Source organism: Armigeres subalbatus, chromosome 1 (genome assembly GCF_024139115.2).
Source record: "Armigeres subalbatus isolate Guangzhou_Male chromosome 1, GZ_Asu_2, whole genome shotgun sequence".
In the NCBI taxonomy this organism is placed as follows: Eukaryota; Metazoa; Arthropoda; class Insecta; order Diptera; family Culicidae; genus Armigeres; species Armigeres subalbatus.
In genome coordinates, this window is record NC_085139.1 from 265,047,073 (window position 1) to 265,073,969 (window position 26,897).

At 40.3% G+C, this 26,897-nt stretch overlaps 1 protein-coding gene across 3 annotated transcripts in view; it reads right to left on the reverse strand.

Moving 5' to 3' along the window:
* Positions 1–26,897, reverse strand: part of LOC134207309 (mucin-2) — a 630,356-nt gene that overhangs the window by 55,252 nt on the left and 548,207 nt on the right. For 2 of the 3 annotated variants that reach the window (XM_062683031.1, XM_062683032.1), the window contains one exon: positions 23,625–23,739. In XM_062683031.1, coding sequence (XP_062539015.1) covers positions 23,625–23,739 — 115 coding nt within the window. Of the gene's footprint in view, positions 1–23,624; positions 23,740–26,627; positions 26,648–26,897 lie in introns of those variants that run through there. The other variant, XM_062683033.1, reaches the window with a different exon arrangement.

The following is a 26,897-nucleotide window of genomic DNA, read 5'->3' on the forward strand; positions in this document are numbered from 1 at the left end:
ATAAAACTGGACGAGGACACATTTTTATCGAATTATCTAATTATAACACACGTTGTTTTAAATAACAACAATTGATTGAATTGAGTTATAATTTTGTCAGGCATTCCTGACCATAACAAATATTTGGCAGGAAAGACCATTTGGCCGAACGGGTTCGACCGAGAGTGTCGTTTTGCTGAAAAATAGTGAATGTGAAAAGTGTTAAGTGATAAATTAAATTGACTAATACTAATGACACATTGGTGGTATAAGTACCATGGTACAAGAATCTTGAAATGAGTACCGTATCGATTATTGTCTTTATCAAAGATAGTCTTGGAATAATTTTCTTGTCCTCTTGTACCATGGTACAAGTACCACAGGTGTGTCCTTAGTATAAGTGAGAAGTAAAAAACGAGCAATGCCTTAGGGGCAAGCCAGAGTAAACGTGACGTGCGATGCGACGCGACAATGCAAATTGACAACCTGTTGATTTTTTTTTAACTAATTTTATTTGCTAATTATCTAATACATGCATTCATCTCTTAGACTAGGTGTTCCGTGTTTTCTTAACACTATCATCCTTATTTGCTATGTCATATTTTTAGTTATTATTAATACATTTTAATTGCCTCTGGCAGTTAGAATTTTTTCCTCTGGTTCAATTGAACCATGTAGGAATTACAATGTTTTCAACTTAAACTAAACTTAACCTATTTTATACTAAGGGTACAAGGTGTTAATCGTTGCAATAGAAGATTGCAACGATTTTTGTCTAAAATTGGAAATTATTTTGTTGGACATTTGATGCAATGTCTCAATATTAGAAATTCTATGAAGTTCATTGGTACTATACCATGGAGGCAACTTCAGAATCATTTTCAAAATTTTATTTTGAATCCTCTGGAGTGCCTTCTTTCTGGTATTGCAGCAACTAGTCCATATTGGCACAGCATGCAACATGGATGGTCTAAAAATTTGTTTGTAAATCAAAAGTTTGTTCTTAAGACAAAGTTTTGATTTTCTGTTTATAAGTGGATATAGACACTTAATATATTTGTTACATTTGGCTTGAAGGCCTTCAATGTGATTTTTAAAAGTTAATTTTTGATCTAGCAGAAGTCCTAAATATTTAGCTTCGCTAGACCAATTAATTGGAATCCCATTCATAGTGACAATATGTCTGCTAGAAGGTTTCAAATAAGAAGCTCTCGGCTTATGTGGGAAAATTATAAGCTGAGTTTTGGAAGCATTCGGGGAAATTTTCCATTTTTGTAAGTAAGTGGAGAAAATATCCAAACTTTTTTGCAATCTACTACAAATGACACGAAGGCTTCGCCCTTTGGCTGAGAGACCTGTGTCATCTGCAAACAAAGATTTTTGACACCCTGGTGGTAAATCAGGTAAGACAGAAGTGAAAATGTTATACAATATGGGCCCCAGTATGCTGCCTTGGGGGACACCAGCCCTTACAGGAAATCTATCAGATTTAGAACTCTGATAGTTTACCTGCAGTGAGCGATCTGATAAATAATTTTGGATCAGTTTAATAATGTACAGAGGAAAATTAAAATTCATTAATTTTACAATCAAACCTTCATGCCAAACACTGTCAAATGCTTTCTCTATATCAAGAAGAGCAACTCCAGTCGAATATCCTTCAGATTTGTTGAGCCGAATTAAATTCGTTACTCTTAATAACTGATGGGTGGTTGAATGCCCATGGCGAAAACCAAATTGCTCATCAGCAAAAATAGAATTGTCATTAATATGAACCATTATTCTATTTAAAATAATCTTTTCAAACAATTTGCTTATTGAAGAAAGCAAACTGATTGGGCGATAACTAGAAGCCTCAGCTGGATTTTTGTCCGGCTTCAAAATAGGAACAACTTTGGCGTTTTTCCATTTATCTGGAAAGTATGCCAATTGAAAACATTTGTTAAATAAATTAACCAAAAAGGATAAAGAGCTCTCAGGAAGTTTTTTGATAAGTATGTAGAAAATACCATCATCACCCGGGGCTTTCATATTTTTAAATTTTCTAGTAATAGATCTCACTTCATCCAAATTGATTCCCAACGAAAGGTCAAAAACATTATCTTGGTTGAGAATGTCTTCGAAACTTCGTGTAACCTGATCCTCAATTGGACTAGTGAGACCTAGACTAAAATTATGGGCACTCTCGAACTGCTGAGCAAGTTTTTGAGCCTTTTCGCCATTTGTTAATAAAATTTTATTTCCCTCCTTAAGCGCTGGAATTGGCTTTTGAGGTTTTTTTTTTAAGAATTTTCGTTAATTTCCAAAATGGTTTCGAACTGGGATCCAACTTCGAGACATTATTCTCAAAGTTGGTATTTCTCAGAATAGCGAAACGTTTTTTAATTTCATTTTGCATATCTCGCCAAATAACTTTCAACGCGGGATCGCGAGTTCCTTGGTATTGCCTTCGCCTCACATTTTTAAGACGGATCAGTAGCTGAAGATTGTCGTCAATAATGGAGTTGAATTTAATTTCACATTTAGGAATTGCAATGCCTCTGGCTTCGACAATTAAATTTGTCAAAGATACGAGGGCATTATCAATATCACTTTTGGTATCGAGAGGAATATCAACATCAAAATTCCTATCGATATGAGTTTTATATAAATCCCAATCAGCTTTATGATAATTAAAAGTAGAGCTGATTGGATTGTTAATGGCTTCTTGTGAGATTTCAAACGTCACAGGAAGGTGATCAGAGTCAAAGTCAGCATGAGTTACCAATTGGCCACACAGCTGACTTGAATCCGTTAAAACTAAATCAATTGGCGAAGGATTTCGACTGGAAGAAAAACAAGTAGGGCCATTGGGATATTGAATAGTATAATATCCCGCAGAACAATCTTCAAATAAAATTTTGCCGTTGGAATTGCTTTGAGCATTATTCCAAGAACGGTGTTTGGCATTGAAGTCACCAATTACGAAGAATTTTGATTTGTTGCGAGTCAGAATTTGAAGATCAGCTTTCAACAAATTCTTTTGCTTCCCATTGCATTGAAAAGGCAAATAGGCTGCAGTGAAGGAAAATTGACCAAAATTTGTTTCAACAGAAACTCCCAAGGTTTCAAAAACTTTGGTTTCAAACGAAGAAAATAATTTATGTTTGATACGTCTATTAATGACAATGGCGACCCCACCACAGGCGCTGTCAAGACGATCATTTCTGTAGATAAAATAATTTGGATCTCTTTTTATGGAGAGTCCGGGCTTTAAATAAGTTTCTGTTATAATGGCAATATGCACATTATGAACTGTTAGGAAGTTGAATAATTCATCTTCCTTACCCTTTAGAGAGCGGGCATTCCAATTTAGAACTTTCACACAATTATTTAGATCCATTAAAACGGAGTCCGATAACATTTTTTTGTGTGTACTTTATACCAACCTGAATAGCTTCTGGTATGGTATTTGCTTTGAACATTGCATCAATCATGTGATGCAATTGTTCAGTTAAAAATCGGAAGCAGTCATGCTACCTGAATCGGCAACATGACCATTATTTTCCGTTGGGACATGGGTATAAACCTCATTTTGAGAAGAGAAATTTGGTCTACCAGCAGCGATGTTTGCATACGTAGGTACATTGGAAAAAATGGAATTTACTGAAGTGCTTGCTACCCGTTGACGAGCGGAAAAATTTGTTTGTGAATTGTGGTGGGTATGAATTGCTCGACCGGTAACTGGTTTCGAAATTTTAGCGTTTGAAAAATTTCTACCCGTCGAATCTGGGATCCGATTGGAATTTCCCGTCATCAATTTTGCACGGGAATTCAAAACTTTTTTGCGTGAAGGGCATTCCCAGAAATTGGATTTATGATTGCCCCCACAATTTGCACATTCAAATTTATTGGAATCTTCTCTCACAGGACATGCGTCCTTGGCGTGAGAGGTTCCACCACAAATCATGCATTTAGCATCCATGTGACAATGTTTGGTTCCATGACCCCACTTTTGGCACTTACGGCACTGGGTGGGGTTTTGGAAATTTCCCCCAGGCCTGTGGAAATGTTCCCATGTAACACGGACATGGGACATAATACAGGCCTTTTCCAAACTTTTCATATTATTTAGTTCACTTTTGTTAAAATGAGCTAAATAAAATTCTTGAGAAATGCCCCTCTGGGAAGTACCAGAGTGGGATTTCTTTTTCATCTTAATTACTTGGACTGGTGAAAATCCAAGGAATTGAGAAATTTCAATTTTAATCTCATCCAGTGATTTATCATCACTGGGGAGACCTTTCAAGACGACTGAACAATCGCTCAGTTTTGTCGTCGTATGTGAAGAATTTATGGCGCTTCTCAGTTAAATAGTGAAGAAGACGTTTGCGATCGTCAAAGGATCCCGGCAAAACGCGGCAGTCACCCTTCCTAGCAATCTGAAATGAAACCTTGATCCCCTGAAGGTTACTCTAAATCTCATTCCGGAAGCCAGAAAACTCGGCAACAGATACCACAATTGGTGGAATCCTTTGCTTTTTCGCATGAATCGAATCACCAGGGCTAGAGGTATATTCGATTTGCTCAATTTCATCATTAATCAAATCGAACTGATTGCTCAGTTCGATTGGAGAAGAATTATTTCCGATATTAGAGTTAGAAGGAATGTCTGAATTCTCGAGCTTCCTTCTATTTTTTCCGCGCTTCGGCAGGACGGTCTTGAAACCTTGTTTCTTTGAAGGAAGTGGAGAATTCAGAGACTCCCTCTTCCTCTTATTTTTTATTAATACTCATGGCTGAGCGTGGAGACGTGACCTTCTAAGAGGTTTTTTTCCCAGAACGGTGTCCCTGCAGGATTACCACCGCTTGTCGGAATTTTACTTCCGCAAACGGGTCCAACGTAAAACGAAGGCACGGGTCCTTGCAAAGATCGTAACGGGATCAGTGGGTACAATTAGCGCTAAGAAGCACCGTTGAAATTAAAATAGCTTCGGGTAGTATTAAAAACTTCCTTCCGCAAAGAGAGAAAGAACCGCACAGCACGAAAGCACGATGCGGTCTGGTCGCGATACTCTGGTTTGCCCCTTTGACAGTCAACCGAAAAGTAGACGTAGGCCTTAACCCTTCACAAGGCAGTGGCAACTATATTGCCACCACCAAATTATATGTTTTTCTATTTATTAACAAGAGCTCTACTGATTATTTCCCATGTAGTGGCTTTATTTGCTTTTAAGTAATACCCCAGATGAATTTGAGCCATAAAAAATTGAAATGTCAATTGAGAACAGTTTTTTTTCGAACAGATCGTAAGTTTCGAGTGGAAGAAGGATTTTCAGTTATAATTCGTTAAAAAAACGACAAAGATATATTTTTTCCCTTTGGTATTAATTATTTTGAATCTCCTGTGTTAGATTATTATGTGATTAGCGTGAAAAAAATGCCTTTCTGTATATTTGGTTTTTGGATTTTTGACTAAATTCTGTTTTTTTTCCCAAGGGTCCCCCCTTGGGAATAAAAGCGTAAAAAAAATTGTTATTTCACTTATTGCGCTTTTTGCACTTTATAAGAGTTTTGCGAGATTTTTTTTCTTGCAGTCATCTTTTTCTCACACTCAATACACTCAAAAAAGTTTGATTTTCCGTGTACTTAGTCGACTCGACTTATTCGAGTCAAGTACGAGACACTGAAGACGACCTTACTGTTGAGGTCGAAATACGTATCTGTCAAGATACAATTAAGTGGTGGAATTCAATGGGATTGTGTAGACTCGTGGGGCCCTCCTTAGCCGTGCGGTAAGACGCGCGGCTACAAAGCAAGACCATGCTGAGGGTGGCTGGGTTCGATTCCCGGTGCCGGTTTAGGAAATTTTCGGATTGGAAATTGTCTCGACTTCCCTGGGCATAAAAGTATCATCGTGTTAGCCTCATGATATAAGAATGCAAAAATGGTAATATGGCTTAGAAACCTGGCAGTTAATAACTGTGGAAGTGCTTAATGAACACTAAGTTGCGAGGCGGCTCTGTCCCCCAGTGAGGGGATGTAATGCCAATAAGAAGAAGAAGAAGAAGAAGAAGTGTAGACTCGTCTTATGACAGGTGAATATAGCAGTGTTTGCTTAGCTAGGGCATATTGCCCCCCCCTTCCCCTATATCATCAGTATCTTGGCTCAGAAGATCGAATGATGGGATAAATTGCGCTGCCTGGTTACTGCACACGGAAGAAATAAACTACCCAATAGTGAGTTTAATTCACCCAACCTCGAACATCCGTACGGGAAGCCAAAATTGAGTAAGTAGGGTCGAAGTAGTGTTACCATGTTAAAAAAGTACCCAACGGAAAATTTATTTACCCAAATGTAAGTTTAATTCACTCAATTTCGACCTCAGGTAATAAAACTCAAAATTGGCTTCCCGTATTGAACTGGCGTCGTTGGGTTGTTTGGCTCTTTTGTTTTTGACAACAAAAGAAAGAGTGGATGAAAGAGAAGAGAAAACATAACTCAAAAGTAAGTTTAAAAATACTCAATTTTGAGTACTTTTTTCTTCCGTGCACAGCTGTGTAGAACAGGGATGCCAGATACTATTTTTATAAGTCTGTATCAATCTCAGCAAAATGTCTGTATTTGTCTGTATGGAGTTTAGAAGGTACAGGAATTAGAAAATTATTCAAAAATCATGCACTTTTGACAACGTAGAATATCGAGGTTTCAAGACTGTAAGACGATGTAAGACTTAGTCGAGATACAGAAGACAAGTAAGGTTACTGTTGAGGTCGAAATACATATTCTTGAAGTTACAATCAAGTGATGGAATCAAATGGTATAATACTATCTCGTCTTACGCCAAGTGAAGATATTCCACTAAGAAGTTTTAAATAATGTTTGTATCAATATGCATATTGTTACATTAGCATAAATTGATAATATTTACGAAATTTCCTAACTGAAAAACCTTTGGGAAGTTCGAAGGAGAGGCACAGAAGTAATAAATCCGTCTTGAAACCCAAAGAATGTAACGGACATCTTTTGGGTTTACAAACGGACAACCTTAGGTCTTTCAAACTTTTTTGGGCTTCTAAGCGCAACTCTTTTTGCGCTTTCGAACAAAATACTTTTGGCTTCCAAACGGAATCTATTAAGACTTCGGAATCCCAAATAGAATACAGAATGTACAGAATGAGAAAAAAACTCGACTCCACTCAGAATTCCAAAAAAAATTTTTTTTGAAAGTCTAGAAGGAATCCGTTCGAAAGTAAAGTTCAAAATAATTTCGTTCAGCAGCCCAACAAGGTTCCGTTAGGAAACCCAAAGGAATTCTGTTTTGAAAGCCTATAAGTATTTTGTTCAGAAATATAGAAGAATTTCTTCCAGAATCCCAAATAATTTCGTTCGGAAACCCAGAGAAAGGACTTATTTGGATTTACGAACCGAGATTTTTTGGTTTTCTGATAGGGGCTTTTCTTGGTTTTCGGAAGGAGCTCTTCTTGGTTTTCGAATCGATTCCGAACTGCAGTTCCGAACAAAATCCTGTCAGGGCTTCGGTAGGAAATCCCTTCTTAAGTATTCTAATGGGAATCCCTTGTCCAGAAGCAGAAAAAGATTCCGTTCAGAAGCCCAGAACGCTCCAATCGAAAGCCCAGAAATATTTCTTTGGTAAGTCCAAAAGTATTCCGTTCGGGATTCTAGAATGATTATGTTCAGAATCCCATCAGAATTCCGTTCGGAAGTCCTAATGGATTTCTTTGAGAAGCCCAGAGTGATTCCTTTCGAAAGCCCAAAAGAATTTCGTTCAAAAACTCGAAGGGATTCCGGTAGTAAACCCAGTAGGATTACGTTCAAAAGTTCACATAATTCTGTACAGAAATACGCACGAACGGTTATCTTTTGACCACCCTTGTGTAATTCTTTTGGGCATTTGAACGGGATCATTTTGGGCTTCAGAATGAACGAATTTTGGATTTCTGAATAAAATCTTTTCAGGTTTCGGAAAGGAATCAAAGAAATCTATCCGTTTAAAATTCTAAAAGGAAAACTGTTTGAAATTCAAAAGGAATCCCGTTCATAAAAGGCTCAGCTTCGTTTGGAAACTTTATAGGAATCCTTACGAAATCGCCATAGTAATTTTATTTGAAAACCCAAAATGTTTTAATTGGAAATCCCAACAGAATTTTGTTTGGCAGTCCAAAGTTTTCGAAAACTGAATGTCTGTAAAAGTCTGTAACTTTAATCAAAAGTCTGTATAATGTCTGTAATCTGTATGATGTCTGTATGCCAGACCAAATGTCTGTATAAATACAGACATGTCTGTATGTCTGGCATCCCTGGTGTAGAACAAGTTGAAATGAATCATCAGAGCCAGTGCTCCCCGCATTAGGATCTTTCTAAAAAAAAAAATCAAGGGGTATTCGCGAAGTCAAAGCAAATTCTGCTCTTCCCTCCTATGGGAAGATCCATAAAGTACGTCACGCAAAAATCGGCGATTTTCAACCCCCCCTCTCCCCTTCGTCACACTTTTTGTAATAAACCTCTAAAATTTTTGTATGGATCGTCACGCTGCTCTGAACCCCCCCTCCCCCTAGAGGCGTGACGTACTTAGTGGACGGCCCCTATATGGAAAACCCCATTGCTATCTGTCAGAGTTTAAGTGAAACATGGCCGCCATCGCCACCTCGCTGTTGCTGTACTGTAAAAGTCCATACAGAACTGTCATTGGTTGTGTGAAGAATTTCTGATTCCTTTCCGAATCGGTTCTCTATCATGACAGCTTGGGAAAAAAAGACTCTAGCTGTATGCTACATATGGTCGGGGTTCAGCCAAATCACACTGAGCGCCAATGGAAAATTCTCGATTTTTCTGCTCAAACTTTCGTTTTGCGGATTTAATTGATCGCAAATCGTTTCGGATATCCTTCAACTCCATAACTAAGGATATCCTACTGCAAAGAGACTTGTTCATTCTCTTTAGGATTCTATCCTTAATTGCCACCAATGTTGTCCCGCTTGCCGGGCAGTGGCATATAGGCCACCAATTTTTCAATGTTTCTGAACTGTTTAAAGTATAGGGTAAGGGAGGTATTTTGGACCGCCAGTTCGACGGCTCATATTTTGGATCACTGAGTGCAAATTCCTCTTGGTGGTCCAAAATAAGAGCCCCCGTAAGGGTGGTCCAAAATACATCCTTCACCCTAACAAACATACATTTGAGTTTAATACCATGTCAACATTGTGTCCTATTTTTGGTTTTGATAATTTATTGTTTAGATTCGTCTGCCTTAAAAGGGTTAACATGCCAATGTTTTCAAGGTGGAAACAGAATAAAGAATAAGAATCCTATAAGAAAAGGTCAGCTATGAATACAGCAAACTTATTGCTGCAAACAAAATGCGCAAAACACTTTAACAATATATTTGTGGGATTTGGATGATGGACCAAAATCTAATAAGAAACCTTGTCATTGTCATAAGAATCTAACAATTTTGTAAGCTTTTCTTACATTTTGTGTATAAGAATCTAACAATTTCGCATATGCCCAGTTCTTATACAGGTTTTGGTAGATTCTTATACAGAATTGTTAGAAAATCTAACAATCGCCGGTTGGGTGTAGCCGTCTCTTTCAGGGCACCTAGAGAGAACGTGCATTATTTTAATTTGTTAACTGTTTCAGGTTGATTGCGTATCTTTAAGTTGGTATAAAAAATGTTACACTGTCGCCAAACGTGGGGCCCGAAAAATCGGCTTGTTACAACCTGTTCACACAACGTGATTAATCAATTAAAAAAAAACTTTCTTGATGCCAAAAACCACACATTGAATTTTCTTATTAAATGTTCTCATAGGATTAATATTATAGTAGTTATCAAATTCAATGATAATTATTCTAAACTGAGAAGAATAGTTTGCAGTATCCATCGAACAAGTAAGCACAGACAGTGCGTGTTTTGGTCGTCGCGAAAACAATAAAATATCTATTTGGTCAACTGTCTAAAGCGAGTTTAGTTCTTTCCATTCAATTCCACTACGTTACTGTTACCTTTATCTGTAAAAATAACAAAACGTAGTGGAATTAAATGGAAAGTACTAAACTCATCTTAGACAGTTGAAGACATTCCACTAAAAGAGCTTAAATATTTTTTCTGATTCACTTGGTATTCGGTGGCTCATGCGCATGTCTTGCGCTTTGCTCCGGTCGAAACAAGCGCAATCCTCAATAGTTTGCAGTACTCATCGAATGCTTGAACAATCCCAGCCAATCATTCAGTTGATTCTTTGTGCAATTTTACTGATTCTGGTCAATCAGATATGTGTAGTAGACTGGCCCAGATTAGTGTGGGGTTTGAGTAAAATGCCTTCACCGTGTGTTAATAAATTCACACATCAGCGTGTCAATCGTCGAGCAGCACGCCATGACTTTACTCTCTTCCAGTCAGACCTCCGCGACGTGCGCATACATCCACGGAGAGGAGCTGTCGTAACTTCATTTCCGGCCATTTAAGGTCACACATTTTGGCGATCTCGCCAGTCTATTTTTTTGATCCTGTCGCTGATTTCATGAGGTGAGTTGAATTCAAGTGGTTAAATTGTGACGAGTGATATATTTCAGTTTGGAAAATCACAAGACGCGTCTCAAAGACCGTCAGAAAGTGGTTTGTGGTTTGCTAAATCACGACGCGTCTTGAAGACCGTCGGAAAATGATTTGTGGTTTGCTAAATCATAAGACGCATCTCGAAGACCGTCGGAAAATGGTTTGTGGTTTGATAAATCACAAGACGCGTCTCGAAGACCGTCGAAAAATGGTTTGTGGTGGCGCGTTTCAGACCACTGGAAACATGGTTTGTGATTTGAAGAACATCAAAGCCTCACCTGGAAGACCGTTTGAAATTTGTTTGTGGTTTGCAAAATTACAATGCGCGTCTAGAAGATCGGTGGAAATGGTTTGTGGTTAAGAAAACTAAAGAACGTGTCTGAAAGGTGGCCAAAAAAAATGTATTGTAGTTTGTGAAACTACAAGGTGCGTATGGAAGAACAGAATGGTTTACGATCTAGAAAATTAAAGTCCTGCGAGCATTCATTTTGATTAAAACAAATTTAAATTTCATGACGCCACTTGGCGACGTACATGAGACTACCAGTTGAGCAATGATATAATGGAAGAGGAATAAAGAAATATTCAATGCTGTACTGTTCGAAACTGTTCAGAAAGCCAAATATATAGAAATTTAGCTTGGAATGTACTGACTTAGTAGCCATAGTTAGATTACCTGTAGGAGCAGACATTTTGGAATTTGAAAAATTAATTGCCGGATTTTACAAAGCTATTCGGAAGCTCGAATTTATTATGCGTTAGATTAGTTTGGAGTTATTGGCTAGCAATACTAGTTGATGGAAAATGGTTGATGGTGTACTATACGCAAAACTAAAAGTTGGATTAAATGTACGCATTTTAATTGGATTTTGAATGGATTTGAATTGGATTTGGATTGGATTTGCATTGGATTTGGATTGGATTTGGATTGGATTTGGATTGGATTTGGATTGGATTTGGATTGGATTTGGATTTGGATTGGATTTGGATTGGATTTGGATTGGTTTGGATTGGTTTGGATTTGGATTGGGTTGGATTGGTTTGGATTGATTTGGATTGGTTTGGATTGGTTTGGATTGGTTTGGATTGGTTTGGATTGGTTTGGATTGGTTTGGATTGGTTTGGATTGGTTTGGATTGGTTTGGATTGGTTTGGATTGGTTTGGATTGGTTTGGATTGGATTGGATTTGGATTGGATTTGGATTGGATTTGGATTGGATTCTGATTGGATTTGGATTGGATTGATTGGATTGGATTTAGATTGGATTTGAATTAGATTTGGATTTGAATTAGATTTGGATTGAATCTGCATTGGATTTGATTTGGATTGAATTTAGATTAGCATGGATTTTTTTATCTTTATTAGGTTGTTCTTCACGTCACGCAGTTTTCAATGGAGTTAACCGGTTGCTCAATTGCAATCGATGTTCACCTTCGTCTCATTTAAATAACCCAGGAGAAAAACAAGCATTGCATCCTATGCTAGAAGATTTTTTTTGCGTTTTTAATGAGAGAAGAAGGGAAATGTGGGGTTTGAGTAAAATGCCTTCAGCGTGTGTTAATAGATTCACACATCAGCGTGCCATTATTGGAGAGCAGCAAGCCATGCTCTCTTCCAGTCAGACCTCCGCGACGTGCACACTCATCCACGGAGAGGGGCTGTCGTAATTTCGTTTCCGGCCATTTAGGGTCGAATTCCACGGGGCGCCCCCCAGGCTTGTGTCTTTGGGTGAGAAAATCAATCTCCCAAAATTTCAGCTCAATCGCTTGTTGCATAAGCTGGCGCATTTGATTTGAAGTTTGTATGGGGATTTCAGCCAAAATATATAGGAGAATACACCTCCGTCACTCATTCGATCTGGAAAACGGTTCTGATTGCTCGATTGAGCTCAGAATTGTAACAAGGGCTGTTGGTATGTTACAGAACAATTTCACAGAATGTTGTATGATGATGAAATGAACTTTTACTTAGCTTTTGGCTGATCTATTGGGAGCTCGATTTGCTATTTTTGGATTTGTGAGGTGCATACCAGTCTTATTGCCTCAGTTTCCTCATACGTGTTGATTTACAACAAGGTCAGCTTTATTCTTTATCTGGCGAGGCATTATGTTGCTGTGTACCGTTCTCAAAGTTCTGTGCAAAATTATCCTAGCCCGGATTCAGGAGAAGATCGATGCGACTCTCCGGCGGCAGCAAGCCGGATTCCGTGCCGGAAGATCCTGTGTGGACCATATTGTCACGCTCCGCATCATTTTGGAGCAGGTTAACGAATTCCAAGAGTCCCTTTACTTGGTATTCATTGACTACGAAAAAGCTTTCGACCGTCTCAATCACGAGAATATGTGGGGCGCCCTGAGACGTTCCTGAGCAAATCATCGGCCTCATCGAAGCACAGTACGAGGCCTTTTCGTGTAGAGTGCTGCACAATGGGGTCCTGTCCGACCCTATCCGGGTCGTAGCTGGTGTGAGGCAAGGATGTATTCTATCACCGTTACTGTTCCTCATCGTAATCGATGAGATTCTGGTAGATGCGATTGACCGTGAACCAAACCGCGGGCTGTTATGGCAGCCTATAACCATGGAGCACCTAAACGACTTCGAATTGGCGGATGACGTTGCACTCCTCGCGCAACGGCGCTCTGATATGCAGAGTAAGCTCAACGACCTTGCCGATCGCTCTTCCTCGGCAGGTTTAGTCATCAACGTCAACAAAACCAAATCGTTGGATGTAAACACGGTGACTCCTTCCAGTTTCACAGTAGCCGGGCAACCAGTGGAGAATGTTGAAAGCTTCCAATATCTTGGTAGCCAAATGGCGTCAGACGGCGGTACCAAGATTGACATAGGCGCACGGATCAAGAAAGCAAGGGCTGCCTTTGCGAGTTTAAGAAATATCTGGAAAAACAGGCAGATAAGTGAACGCACCAAAATACGAATTTTCAACTCTAACGTGAAATCTGTGCTGTTATACGCTAGCGAAACATGGTGTGTATCAGTGGAGAACACTCAACGGCTGCAGGTGTTCATTAACAGATGCCTGCGGTATATAATTCGGGCCTGGTGGCCTCACAACTGGATCTCAAACAACGAGCTCCATCGTCGTTGTCACCAGAGGCCGATAACAACAGAAATTCGGGATCGGAAGTGGGGCTGGGTCGGCCACACTCTACGTAGGGGCGGAAACGAAATCTGTAAGCAAGCATTAGACTGGAACCCAGCGGGACATCGCAGCAGAGGCAGACCCAGAGGCTCATGGCGGCGAAGCCTCAATAAAGAAATAAAAGAAGTCGACCGAAATCTAACCTGGCAACAGGTTAAAGCGATAGCCGGGCATCGCTCAGGATGGAGATCTTTCAAGTCGGCCCTTTGCACCACCGGAGGTGTACAGGATCCATAAATGAATAAATAAATCAGCTTTATTCTGTTGGTATCACTGACTGTCGCAATTCAATCGCGAGCAAGCCGAGGATAACCACGTCGCCGGCCGGCATCGCCCGAGTCAGCATCAGCAGCCAGCAGGTGCAAGCGACGGGTCCCGAGCAGTCATATCAATTCGGAGCATATTTACATTGGCGATCCTGCCAGTTTATTTTTTGAAGTAAGTCGAGGTAGAAAATGCAGAAATGGAAATATTTGACTAAAGTTTGATGAGTTTTGATTGTTGGTACTAAAATTTGTGGAGTGTTTTGGATTAAGCAATTCGATGTGAGTCAAAAGCGGAATGGGTAAGATGCTTGAGGAATAATAAAAGAGTGACACAAGGATGTTTTTTTTGTTCGGTAATGAAAACCGAACTCAAAAAAACATCTTTTTAAATGGTAATGAAAATCATTCGGGAGGTAAGGAAAACCTCTTCATCGGTAATGAAAACCGATGGAAAAAAACATTTTGAATGATAATGAAAACCATTTGGGAGGTAATGAAAACCTCTTCATCGGTAACGAAAACCGATGAAAAAAAATCATTTTGAATGGTAATGAAAACCATTCGGGAGGTAAGGAAAACCTCTTTATCGGTAATAAAAACCGATGGAAAAAACATTTCGAATGGTAATGCAAACCATTTGGGAGGTAATTAAAACCTCTTCATCGGTAACGAAAACCGATGGAAAAAAATCATTTTGAATGGTAATGAAAACCATTCGGGAGGTAATGAAAACCTCTTCATCGGTAACGAAAACTGATGAAAAAAAATCATTTTGAATGATAGTGAAAATCATTCGGGAGGAAAGGAAAACCTCTTGACCTGTAATGAAAACCTTTCAGGAGGTAATGAAAACCTCTTAATCGGTATTGAAAACCGATAGAGCTTGAGCTTGATTGACTGCTCGTAGTTGCTACTTCATTATGACCAGATCAGCTGTTCTTGCACAGGAAACCAACAGATGTTTGCTTGGGACTAGCACACATCTTCAATGTACAAGTACTGGTGATCTCATTTGTTAGGTCATACTGGCGCCAGCCACGTCAGAATGCAAGTCAATGTAGGGAAGGGGGAGGAAATGATGATGCAATCACTCGCCCACTGCAAGCCGAATATACCTCTGCACTTGCCACGAGTTCATGCGGAATTTGTTGGAATTTTTGGGTTAGGTTCGAGAGGCAGAGGTCCGTCTTGGTTATCGAGCTGCCAATGTGATAGATAGGAAAAAGCAACTGATGGAATTTCTAATTGGATGTAGGAAACGAGCTTTATAGTTCATTTCCAATTCTAGCAGATTACTGCTAGAATATTCAAGTTGAAGGTATAGGAATAGAAATGGAAACGGTATGGAAGTCCATTTCCAGTTCTAGCGATTGCTAGAACATGAGATATTGAACCCACGACCTCCTGCGTATGAGGCAGAAGCAGTAGCCATATGACTACCAAGCCCGTATTAATCGGTATTGAAAACCGATAGAGAAAAAAAATATTTCGACTGGTAAACTAATCGAGAGTTAAGGAAAACCCTCGGTAAGACCGGCAATGAAAACCGATTGAAAAATGAAACATTTAGAACTGTAGTGATACACGGGGAAAACCATACATGCAAAAAAAAATATGACAATGAAAACTAATCTGGTGACGAAGAAGACTGATCGGTAATGAAAACCGAGGGAAAAAAACATTTTAAATGGTAATAAAAAGCATTTGGGAAATATAGGAAACCTTTTGATCGGTAATACAAACCATCCGGATGGCACTCTGCTATGCTTCTGGTTCCAGCATAAAATACACGATGTTATTTTGCTGTAGGCGTAAATTTCTGATACTTTTATTATCGTTGGCGTTGCACCAAATTAGAACTCGGAAGTCGGGACTTCCAAACCGAACTTTCTTCCGAAGTTGTATCTGTCAAACTAATTGATTAGTTATCTAGCGCATCTTTAGTAGAATCCAGTATTGCAAATTTTGCGCCGTGTTCGACTCCCATGCAAAAAATATTGTCCCACCAAAATATGTTGCCACTATAGACACTGTAGATTCCATAGACGAGCTGAGGCGAAGGCGAGTGTAGCCAAACGAACTGTCAGTTAGTGTAGCCAAACGAGCATGACGTCACAATTGCAATCCAAGCAACAGAGCGTGTGACGTCAAATTCACGTGGTACACTGAGAAAAAACGGAAAAACACACTAAATCGAAATGACTCAACCGTGTCTTCGCTCGTCTATGGAACCTATAGTGTCTATAGTTGCCACCAGTTTCTCCATATATGGATGACGTCTGTACTGCAAGAAAGAGCTGTTTGGGGTGTGAGATAAGGTGCAAGAATGGTGTTTTGGATTGTACTTTTGCTAATTTCTATACAATTGGACGTGTGAGCATTTGTTTTGGTACTTCGACAAACTTGCACGGTAGTCTATTATTCGGTGAGAAAAGCAATATCTGGAGAAAAATCCAACTTCGGTATAAAAACTTTGTTCCGGATAGACAGTGTGGTATTGAAAGATGGTTTGAGGATTGAGAATCAAACATATTTTTTGCCATGATATACGTAGTACATAACGATTAAAGTAATAAATTCAATCAAAGCGCTATATGTACAATAATTACTCCATCCTAGAAAATTAGACCCGGATGTTTTGTTCACAAACTTTATATTGTCAGGGCAATGAGTGCTTTCTTGTTCTCCGTCAAATTATTACTATGGTAGTGTAGCACCAAGCAAAAATAATCTCTTTAAAAATCATTGAATAATATGGTTATGGAAACGCGAGGGACTGAAAAGGTGGTTAATTTGTCTATCCACCATTCATTTAAAATATCGAAGGTATCGCTAATTCCTAGTTTCCGACATAAGCTGTACAAACACAAAAAGGCTCGATAAAACTTAGCTAATCGCAAGTTTTTGCCTAGAAAAGTTAAACGCCGATAATTAGCACTTACCAAATTCGAGCCAATCGCCCAAAATAAGCAGCTGAATTAGAAAGCGAATACCTAAAACAGAAGTACCTACTAAAAAGATGTTGAGTAGAATGCCATTTTACCGCGTTTCAGCTTCAGTTGAAGTTCGCTCGTTGATCTCTTGTTAGTCAGGTGTTCTCTGGTTAAGCCGCATCCAACAAGCACATTGAGATGAAATAAGCGCTATACCAGCTTTTGAAGTTTATTGGTTAGACCGAATACAAAGTACTTTCGGACAAAAGTTTGTTTCACAATCCAAACGTCAAGAGATTTTATTTTCTCATCGGACAACAAGAAAGCTTGTTTTACACGATTAATTTTTTTTTTTCAATTTCCCACTCATTCTAAATGTTAAACGCATATTAATTATCATGTGATTTTTCTTTGATTTCTTTAGGATTTTTTGAAACATGTTGCGAAACATGTTTGGTGGTAAATTGAAGTCACACCAACACAAATACGAGCGAAAAAAAAATGTATGAAAAAGAATCCTGTGCAATTAAATGGCTAATAGTAGAAATACTAAATAAGTAAGTAGGTGGAGACGCCATCTTGTTTCCAATCGAAACGTTGCAATCGTGGTTGCAATAAGACTTGTTGACATTTTTAATTATCGCATTGATTGATTGAGAGATAAATAATGGGTTGCCCTTAAAACGCGAAAAGGTCCTAAATAAGCATTTATTCATCCTAATATTTAATTAATCAATGATTTATTTTTTTATTTGAACACTGTCTTCAATTTACGAGTTGTACAGACTGATTGTAGTTGCGTAGTTGATGAAACGTTTCTGTATTCTCTCGGTGCGGTCAACGTGAATGGAATGATACGGAGCCCAGATTACCCGAGTATGCAACGAATTAGTGCACAATACAGTGATTTAAGAGCATGGACATCATCGAACTGTGCTGTGTTACGTCGTAAGAAACCCAGCATAGCGTTCGCCTTAGCGATGGTAACTGAGATATGTTCAGTGAAACGAAGCTTGCTGTCGAGAACGATTCCAAGGTCTTTGATCGATGTAGCTCTCTGAAGCGCTGTGTGACTCAGACAATACATGATCTTATGCCAGTTTGAAACAAATTCAATATTAACGCATTTGCCCAAAAGTACACGCGGCGCTCCCCACAGGAAACGACGCATCGCGTTTTTGCTGCCCGTATACCCGGTTCTTATGGGGAAATAACATTGCGGCGTTTCCTGAGGTGCGGTTGTTCCTTTAGAATGTGATACGCCGCGTGGAATCTTGTGCAAATGCGCTTTTGACAACATTACAACAGCCGCGCGGTGTATCGTATTGACAGCACCCTACAATATCAGTTTGCAAAGCACAGCAGTCTACAAGTGATTTTAGGGCACGGTAAATTTTCAGATCGCCAGCTAAAAAAAAGGATAGATCAGGGGATAAAAGTAGGAAAAGATGAGTAAATATCGCGGGATTTTTTTTCCACATTTGATATTAGTGCTGTCCATACATTGAACTGCGGATATTTTTTTTTATAGAGGAGAAGGAGGATGTGAGGTGCATACCAGTCTTATTGCCTCAGTTTCCTCATACGTGTTGATTTACAACAAGGTCAGCTTTATTCTGTTGGTATCACTGACTGTCGCAATTCGATCGCGAGCAAGCCGAGGATAACCACGTCGCCGGCCGGCATCGCTCGAGTCAGCATCAGCAGTCAGCAGGTGCAAGCGACGCGTCCCGAGCAGTCATATCAATTCGGAGCATATTTACAGGATTTATTGATCGAATCGAATCAGCCGAAAATTATACAAAAATACATTTAATCATCGGACAATCTTCTGTGGAATTGTTCTGTAACATACCAACTGCCCTTTTCTGAGCTCAATCGAACAATCAGATCCAATTTACAGATCGAATAAGTTACGGAGATGTATTCTCCTATATATTTTGGCTGAAATCCCCATACAAACTTCAAATCAAATGCGCCAGCTTATGCAACAAGCGATTGAGCTGAAATTTTGGGAGATTGATTTTCTCACCAAAAGGCTCAATCCTAGGAGAAGCCCCGTGGAATTCGACAACTTTTTGTTTCCTGGGCCAGTCTAATGTGTAGTCAGTCAAAGCTAAAAGATAAACTAAGCTTATTCTAAACTGAGAAATTGGATAAAGCCAAACTATATCATGAGCATAAGATGGCGAAGTTTCAGCATCTGATCTCGTTAGAGAGTAAGATCTGCTGTGTCCAGACGATTCCTTGATTCTTCCTTGATATGGAGGAGAAGACGGCTTTGACAGGGTTCGTTATTGTCGGAAGGTTAATAACATCAACCATTCTGGCACACGTCCGTATATTTTCTTAATGCAAACAATATTCTGGTCAAATTTGATTTATAATACGAAACTTGATACGAACACTTGAGCACATTTCGCCTTCGAATTTGAAAAGTGTATGTAAGTGTATTTTTTTTTTCAAAATCCATAAAATACTTTTAGACGAGCTTTATAATGATCCAAATTTGGCCGAAAATGTCTTTTTGCCAAATATCGATTAGTGAACGGGTAACGTGGTAATAAATATCCACCCGTTTGGCTAAATTACATTTTCGGCCAAATGATTTTTTGGCCAAACGACCTTTTTGGCAAAACAACTTTTTCGTTTAAATGATCAGTTCTGCTGAACGACATTTCCGGACCATTTCGGCTGAATTAAATTTTCGGCAAGTTTGATTTTGGCCTATTGGGTTGTGCGACCAAATGACATGTTCTGCCAACACCTTTCGGCCTTGTGGCATTCGGATAAATAGCCCTAGTCATCATTTGGCCGAAAGTCATTCGGCGAAAAACAATTTGTTCGAATGCCAATGGGCCGAAAAATACGTTAAGCCGAAAGTCATCTAGTCAAATTCCATTAGGCCGAATTGTACGTTTGTCTACAACGGTTAAGAGTTTGAAAATGATTTGACCGAAAATGTCATTTGGCCGAGAACGTCAATCAGCCGAAAGGGAAATTCGGCCGAAAACGTCAAACAGCCGAAAGGGACATTGTTCCGAACTGGTCATTTGTCCGGAAAAGTCGTTTAGCCGAATAGATCATTTGACCAGTTTGGTCATAGATCATTTTATGCAAAACAATCATTTCGGCCAAACAGCATTTTCTGCCAAATGCTATTAGGTTAAACGACTTTCTATTGGCAAAAAGACTAATTCAGCCGAACGACACTTTCTTCCATACGACCATTTTGGCCAACTGATTTTGATCAGCCAAAGTAACATTTACCCAAATCATATTTTTGGCAAAACAACGTTTTAGGCTAGATGGGCTTCAGCTGAATGGTTTGTTTGGTCATACGACATATTGGGCCAAACAGCTTTCGGCCTTCCCAACGAACAATTTTAGCAAAATAAGCTAGGTTTTTGGGAATATTGGGCTTCATTATTTTTATAAATCAACAGACTTGTTACTGTTCCAATGATATCATGGATGAAAAAAAAAATAAAGTCATAAAAAATGATTGCCAAGTCAAGGTAACAAATTAGCAAGGTAGCTAATTAGCCTTGTCATGAAAAAACAATAAAATTTACGCCGAAGAACCTCTCGAGACAAATGAGAATCAAACACTGGGGAAACCAGGATAAATACCCTGTGCAAACCGTCTAAAGTTCCTTTCTGATCGAAATATACTTGTGATTCAACCCTGATTTGTACGACATCAGGGATAGTCAATGCTCTGGAAAGGTCCGTCCACCCAGGAAGGACGGTGGTAAGTGGTTACGGCAGGCTGAGAGCTCTCAGCCGCTCCAGACCAGGGAAATAAAGGGGGATGACGCCTCCTGGAACCTGGTCAAGAGGAAACCGAAGCCGTCAAGGGCCGAAAGAAGTCTAGGGTAGGCGCCAATCGCTCCAGGGGCGATGCCCTAGTCATCAAAACAGACGAGGCTAAGTACTCGGACGTCTTGAAGGCGATGAGGAGTGACGTCAAGCTCGGTGAACTCGGCGCCGACGTACGTCGAATAAGACGTACCCGGACGGGCGAGATGATCCTCAAGTTGAAGCGGGGCGTCTCGCAAAAGGGCGCCGCCTACAAGAAGTTGGCGGAGAAAGTCCTAGGCGAGACGGTCAAGGTGATGGCACTCATGACGGAGGTGAATCTAAGGGTAAAAGACCTGGACGAGATCACCGAAGTCGAAGAGCTTGTCACGGCACTGCGGCGACAGTGTGAAATGGAGACGCCCACCGCAGCCGTTCGGCTACGGAAAAATCCGGCAGGGACGCAGGTAGCATTGGTTCGACTATCTGCAGCGGACGCCTCTAAGGTAGTCAAGTTAGGGAGCGTCAAGGTGGGATGGTGGGTGTGCCCTGTGGGCATATACGAGCAACGCGAAGTTTGCTTCAAGTGCCTGGAACCGTTGCTCAAGCAATGGGACTGCAAAGGCTCTGACAGAAGCAATCTCTGCCGACGCTGCGGATTGGAGGGACATAAGGCACAATGCTGCACGAACCCTCCCAAATGTTTGATTTGTTCCAGCAAAGCTGCGAACAGCAAGCACCCCATGACCCGAGCAACACCCATGTTGTAAATCAGTCTATTTTGCTCATATACGACTAAATTTGGTCATATATGAGTTATTTCAACCAAATCAACGTGAATTGTGCTGCTAGGGGACGGGTTCGAAGTGCCCGGCGTTTAAGCGTGCTGCAAAATCACAGTGCAGGTAACGCAGCTAAACCTGAACCACTGTGATGCAGCCCGGCAACTGCTGTGTCAGATAGTTGCTGAATGGGGGACAGATATCACCATCCTAGCGGATCCTTACCGGGTACCTGCCAGGAAGGGTTATTGGGTCACCGATGGGTCTAAAATGGCGGCGATTTGGACAACGGAGAAATACCCAGTCCAAGAGTTGGTGTCTTCGATACACGAGGGCTTCGTCATTGCCAAAGTCAACGGGGTCTTCTTCTGCAGCTGCTATGCGCCTCCTCGATGGTCGATCGAGCAGTTCGGGTTGGATTGTTTAACGGCTAACTTGATGGGGCATAGGCCGGTGGTGATAGTGGGAGACTTCAACGAATGGGCTGTGGAATGGGGAAGCCGCTCCACGAATCAACTGAGGCACATCCTGCTGGAATCACTGGGTATGTTGGATGTGGATTTGGCCAATGTCGGTACTAAAAGTACCTACAACTGGAACGCGGCCGAGTCGATTATCAACGTTACGTTCTGGAGCCCTGGCCAAACGAGTAGTTCGAACTGGAGGGTAGATGATGGCTACACTCACAGCGACCACCTGGCGGTTCGCTACAGCATCGACTATACGACCAGCATTCAGCGGACCGAAGAAGGGGCGAGGCCTAGCCTTAGTATGTGAAAACCATCGTACTCCGTCGACGAGGTGTCCACCAGTAATCCGGTGGCCTCCCATCCCTAGCGCTCCGCCGCGAGCGTAATAATCTCGGTCTGAGCGGTGAGCAGCTGGTAACAGTACTCTCGCGTGCATGCGATGCCACCATGTCTAGGAAAGTCCACCCTAGGAACGGGAGGCCACCGGCTTACTGGTGGACTCAAGTAAAGCCGATACAGTTATTAAAAAAAACATGTTTGGATTAGTTTTGTCAGAAAGTAATAAAAACACAATAAAATTTCCATATTTCTTGAATTTTCAAAACATTCTTTATGAATACAGTTTTTGATTTTTTTCATTTTTAAAATAATTATTATTATCACCCATCACATTGATCTTTCGAGGACCAATAGGGCATAACTTTTAATAAATATTTGTAACGGTCTTTCCCTCTAAATAAAAACCCATATAGAATTTACACATATTGTTCGCTCAACTTGAACTAAATTTGAAACTACACCCATTGAAACTAAAAGTGTACTAGAAAAAAAAACCGTAGATTTCCGCAGAAATTTTCAAACTTCCGTTGTTTTTATCTACAGCTCCGTAGATCAGTGGAAAGCATTCAATTCCGTAGATCTACGGAAATTTCCGTAGATCTGACATTGCTGCAAGCCAGTTCTAATCGGCTCTATAGCCCAGTCTCATTATTTATTTATTCAGACTAAGGCCGAAGTGGCCTGTGCGGTATATAAGAGTCTTCTCCATTCGGCTCGGTCCATGGCTACACGTCGCCAACCACGCAGTCTACGGAGGGTCCGCAAGTCATCTTCCACCTGATCGATCCACCATAGCCCAGTCTCGATAGCCCAGTCTCAAATATCTCTATATCTCTTTCTTGTTCACACACTTCTACGATCGCTCTCAAGCCACTGTTGGCTTTGTTATTTGTTGCCGACAAAAGCCTGATTTGAATTTTACCGAATGTGAATAACTGGGCGATTGGCGTAGGACCACATCTTAGCTAAATAAATCTGATCTGGTTACTTTCTCCTGATCCCTCCTACAATGACCATCCAGCTTAATCAACCCCAATTGACGACGGGCGGCGCGCATTGCAGCTCTGCGCAATCTGAGCTTCCGATAGTTTTTTGGGTCGCTTTCTTCACCTTCCATTTTTGTTGGGTAGTGAACTTTCTGCCAAACGATTTTTATCCGTTTAAAAACTCTATTTCAATAAGAAATTCTTCAGATTTTTCGTAGACAACTCGGAGGTATGTACATTGTACATATGTGTCCTTATTACTTATTATGATAACTTGCTAACACAGAATAACTGGTCTTGGTCAAATAGTTGTAGAAAAAATTAAATTTGTTCTAGGTTACTTACGTCCAGATGAAGCGCGCCGAGTTCTCCGGTCGCATCAGCCCAATCCACACCGGATTGGTTACGTCCAGCTCTTTGAGGAAGGCCCGTGCCGCATCGAACTGCACGCCATTGTCCACTGGAAGAGAGAAAACAGAACGCAAATGGAAACGTAAATAATTTGGAATTGGTTTGTTTAGTTGATCAAATTCAATTTGATATTCAGTTTTGAACGTTTTAGGTACAGCTCGCTGCCTTAAGAAGACAGTCGTAAAAGAGGATTACGGTTTTCACTTGAACGAAAGTGAACGCAAATAATGCGCTGGAACATTTTTTTTATCAACTCTTGGAGGGTAAACTTTCGTTTATAAGGAATAGGTAGGTGATGCTGTTGGGAAGGCGAAAAATTACTGTTTGACGATATCTGCAGCGCGTGACAAGGTGATAAAGGAACAGAACAAACTGTTTCGACTGGAGTGTGAGAAAGTAGGTAAAGATTTTCCTCATACGGATGTATAAAAGACAATGAATCGATATAGGAAGGTGCCGGAAACGTTCAATCCGGAACGGATTTATTTGAAATGTAAACTGCTTCAAAGAGAAATATGAAGGGTGAATTAACTACTTTTTACATTTCTTCGAAAGGTATTAGCAAGCAGCTCACTTTTACCCATGAATTTCCCAACCAATCAGTTTGCAAGAATTGCATTTTTACTCATTGCACAAGCTAGTTGCAACTTTTTAATCCACCCGCAGTCCTTGCTCAAAACAAAATTAACATCAATACTTGGTTGATTTAATTAAATCCACCCGCCACGTACGGGATACGGACCCCATGACCGGGCACACATACTGCCACCCACCGCACAATGCCGTTATTCACCACGCCGAAGCTGGCTCCATTCACGGAAACTGACAAAACAAATTTATTGCCACCATTCATTTTGGTTTTCCGGCGCGGTGGCGTTGCCCGTGCGCCGCCCGTACGATGTCGATATAGTGTCGCTCTCGCAAAAAACAGCAAGGACGTGGCCAACAAAAGTCTGAGCATGGGTGGTGCGACAATAACAATAGAACGGTAGACACGCCACCCAACCCTATCAAGCAGACCGAGCGACCCCAATCAGGCCTTTCGGATGTGTTGCCCTCCTTCCCGCTGCTGTACGACACGCAAGCGGACAAGCTCGGAAAATCCAGTGAACATGTGCTTTTGTCGCCACGCACGACTTGTTTCCACATATGTGTAGGGTGGTATGTGAAATTTTGATTCATTTCTATTAGTGTCTCAATCAGTTCAATTTAAATCTTGGTCAATCATGAATCTGTTTCATCGGAATAATCAAGTTAACTTTTTATTTTTTTGTCAGTCAAATTTGGAAAGACTGTTCTAGTGTCAGGATGTCACTGTCAATAAATCTTCATTAACTAATAGTAAATTGCGTACTTTCCGTAATACACCCTACTTCACATTTGGAGTAAACAGAGCCGAAAGTCCTCAACAACGCAACGAGAGGAACGAGCTCGGTCGCTCATCTCACTGCAAAGATTGGTTAGGGGGGGATCGGGTCGATCGGATCGCTCGAATCTCGCAGTGAGTGAAATACGACGACTGAATACTAATTAGCATTTCAAAAGGTTGCAGTGCAAAAACAACATTTTCACCGGCTGCTCGTTTTCCACACTCGAACAATTTCTAGGTACAGACGAGTAAGTACGGTGCCGACCGTGCTGTGAAATAGGATCAGAGCCAGGCTATATAGGGGGAAGTTCTGCTGTTTGGTTGAAAAATCGGGGGGTTGTGGGTGGAAAATCGTAAAAAAAGACACCCAAATCAAACGAATGTCGATGTTCTTTCAGACAATTCTCGATACAAACTTCCAATGAGTTAAATTTTAGACAAATATTTCTCGATTTGGATAAATATTCAAGTAGAATGAATTAAAAAACCTTGAATAATCCACCTAGTGGTGTTGGTGCCTTTCTCGTGCAAAAATAATACTAAAAATATGAGTGAGTGTTTTTTAGCGTGCTTTGCGCATAGAAAATAGTATTTTGGCCATAACTTCTGATCCCATATTTCAACCTGGCCAATTTTCGATAGCAAACAATGGGACAGGATTCTCAGTCGAATGGAACTTGTTGCGAGTAATTCGGCCAATGCTAAGTTCCTAAAAGTGTGTCTACAAAATTTTGTACACACACACATACATACATACACACAAACAGACATCACCTCAATTCGTCGAGCTGAGTCGATTGGTATATAACACTATGGGTCTCCGAGCCTCCTATCAAAAGTTTGGGTTTGGAGCGATCATATAGCCTTTACGTATACTTAGTATACGAGAAAGGCAAAAAGTGGTTTAACGATTGTTTCTAAAACTAAATATTCTTTTTAAATATGCAATCATAATAAACACGCTACAAGCAATTTTTGCCTATGCAAAATTCTCATACCCCGTACGTAGAATGTTCCACCATCGAGCAGACCCTGGTTGGGTGTAGGTGAACCGGAAAAGGGGGACCCGCTTCGCTGGAACCGGTGGGTATTTATTTACTCAATATTTCGTCGTTTACCAATAAAAAGAAGAGGAACATTGTTAGGCGCAATGCTTTCACTGCTTGTTAGAGCGGATTTTCATACAATTTTGTGGGTTGCCAAGTGGAAGCCCAGAAGTGGGGGGATAATTGATGATAAAGACCCCGGATCTGGCTTGACTGCATTATGACAGAGGGTGTGTATCTACTGATTGGAGTTGATTAGAGCGCCTATTTCGCCCTCTCTACTGGGTTACGGAAGGACGGGCATTGTTCACAATTAGATGAATCGTTGCTTGATGAACAACATCATTGAAGCTGTGCTCTGTGTATCGCTTTACGTAAGAGGTGTTTCATATGTGGAGACAGATCGGATCATTAATCTAGAAAAAGATACCGCTAAAGAGGAACAAATATAAGAGTTGTCAAAACATTTCACATTATTTAGAAACTCTTATTACAGTTGCGCCACTGTTAGGGAATAATTACCGTATGAGTCTTCGTATTAGAAATAGAGGTGTACACCGCTTGCAATAGATTTTGGCTTCACTATGACGACTTCAATTTTGCATCCAATTTGATGTGTAATTAGATTTAGATCTTGATACTCAATTTCTTAACTTATTGTTTGAGGCTGGAACACAATAGCGCAAGTGAATCAAAACGTGTTTTTTATCTGGTCTTAAGTATAATCCATACATAATTTAAAATCCAACCAAATTTTAAATCTTATCTAGTTGTTGTCTCAAGACTTACTTG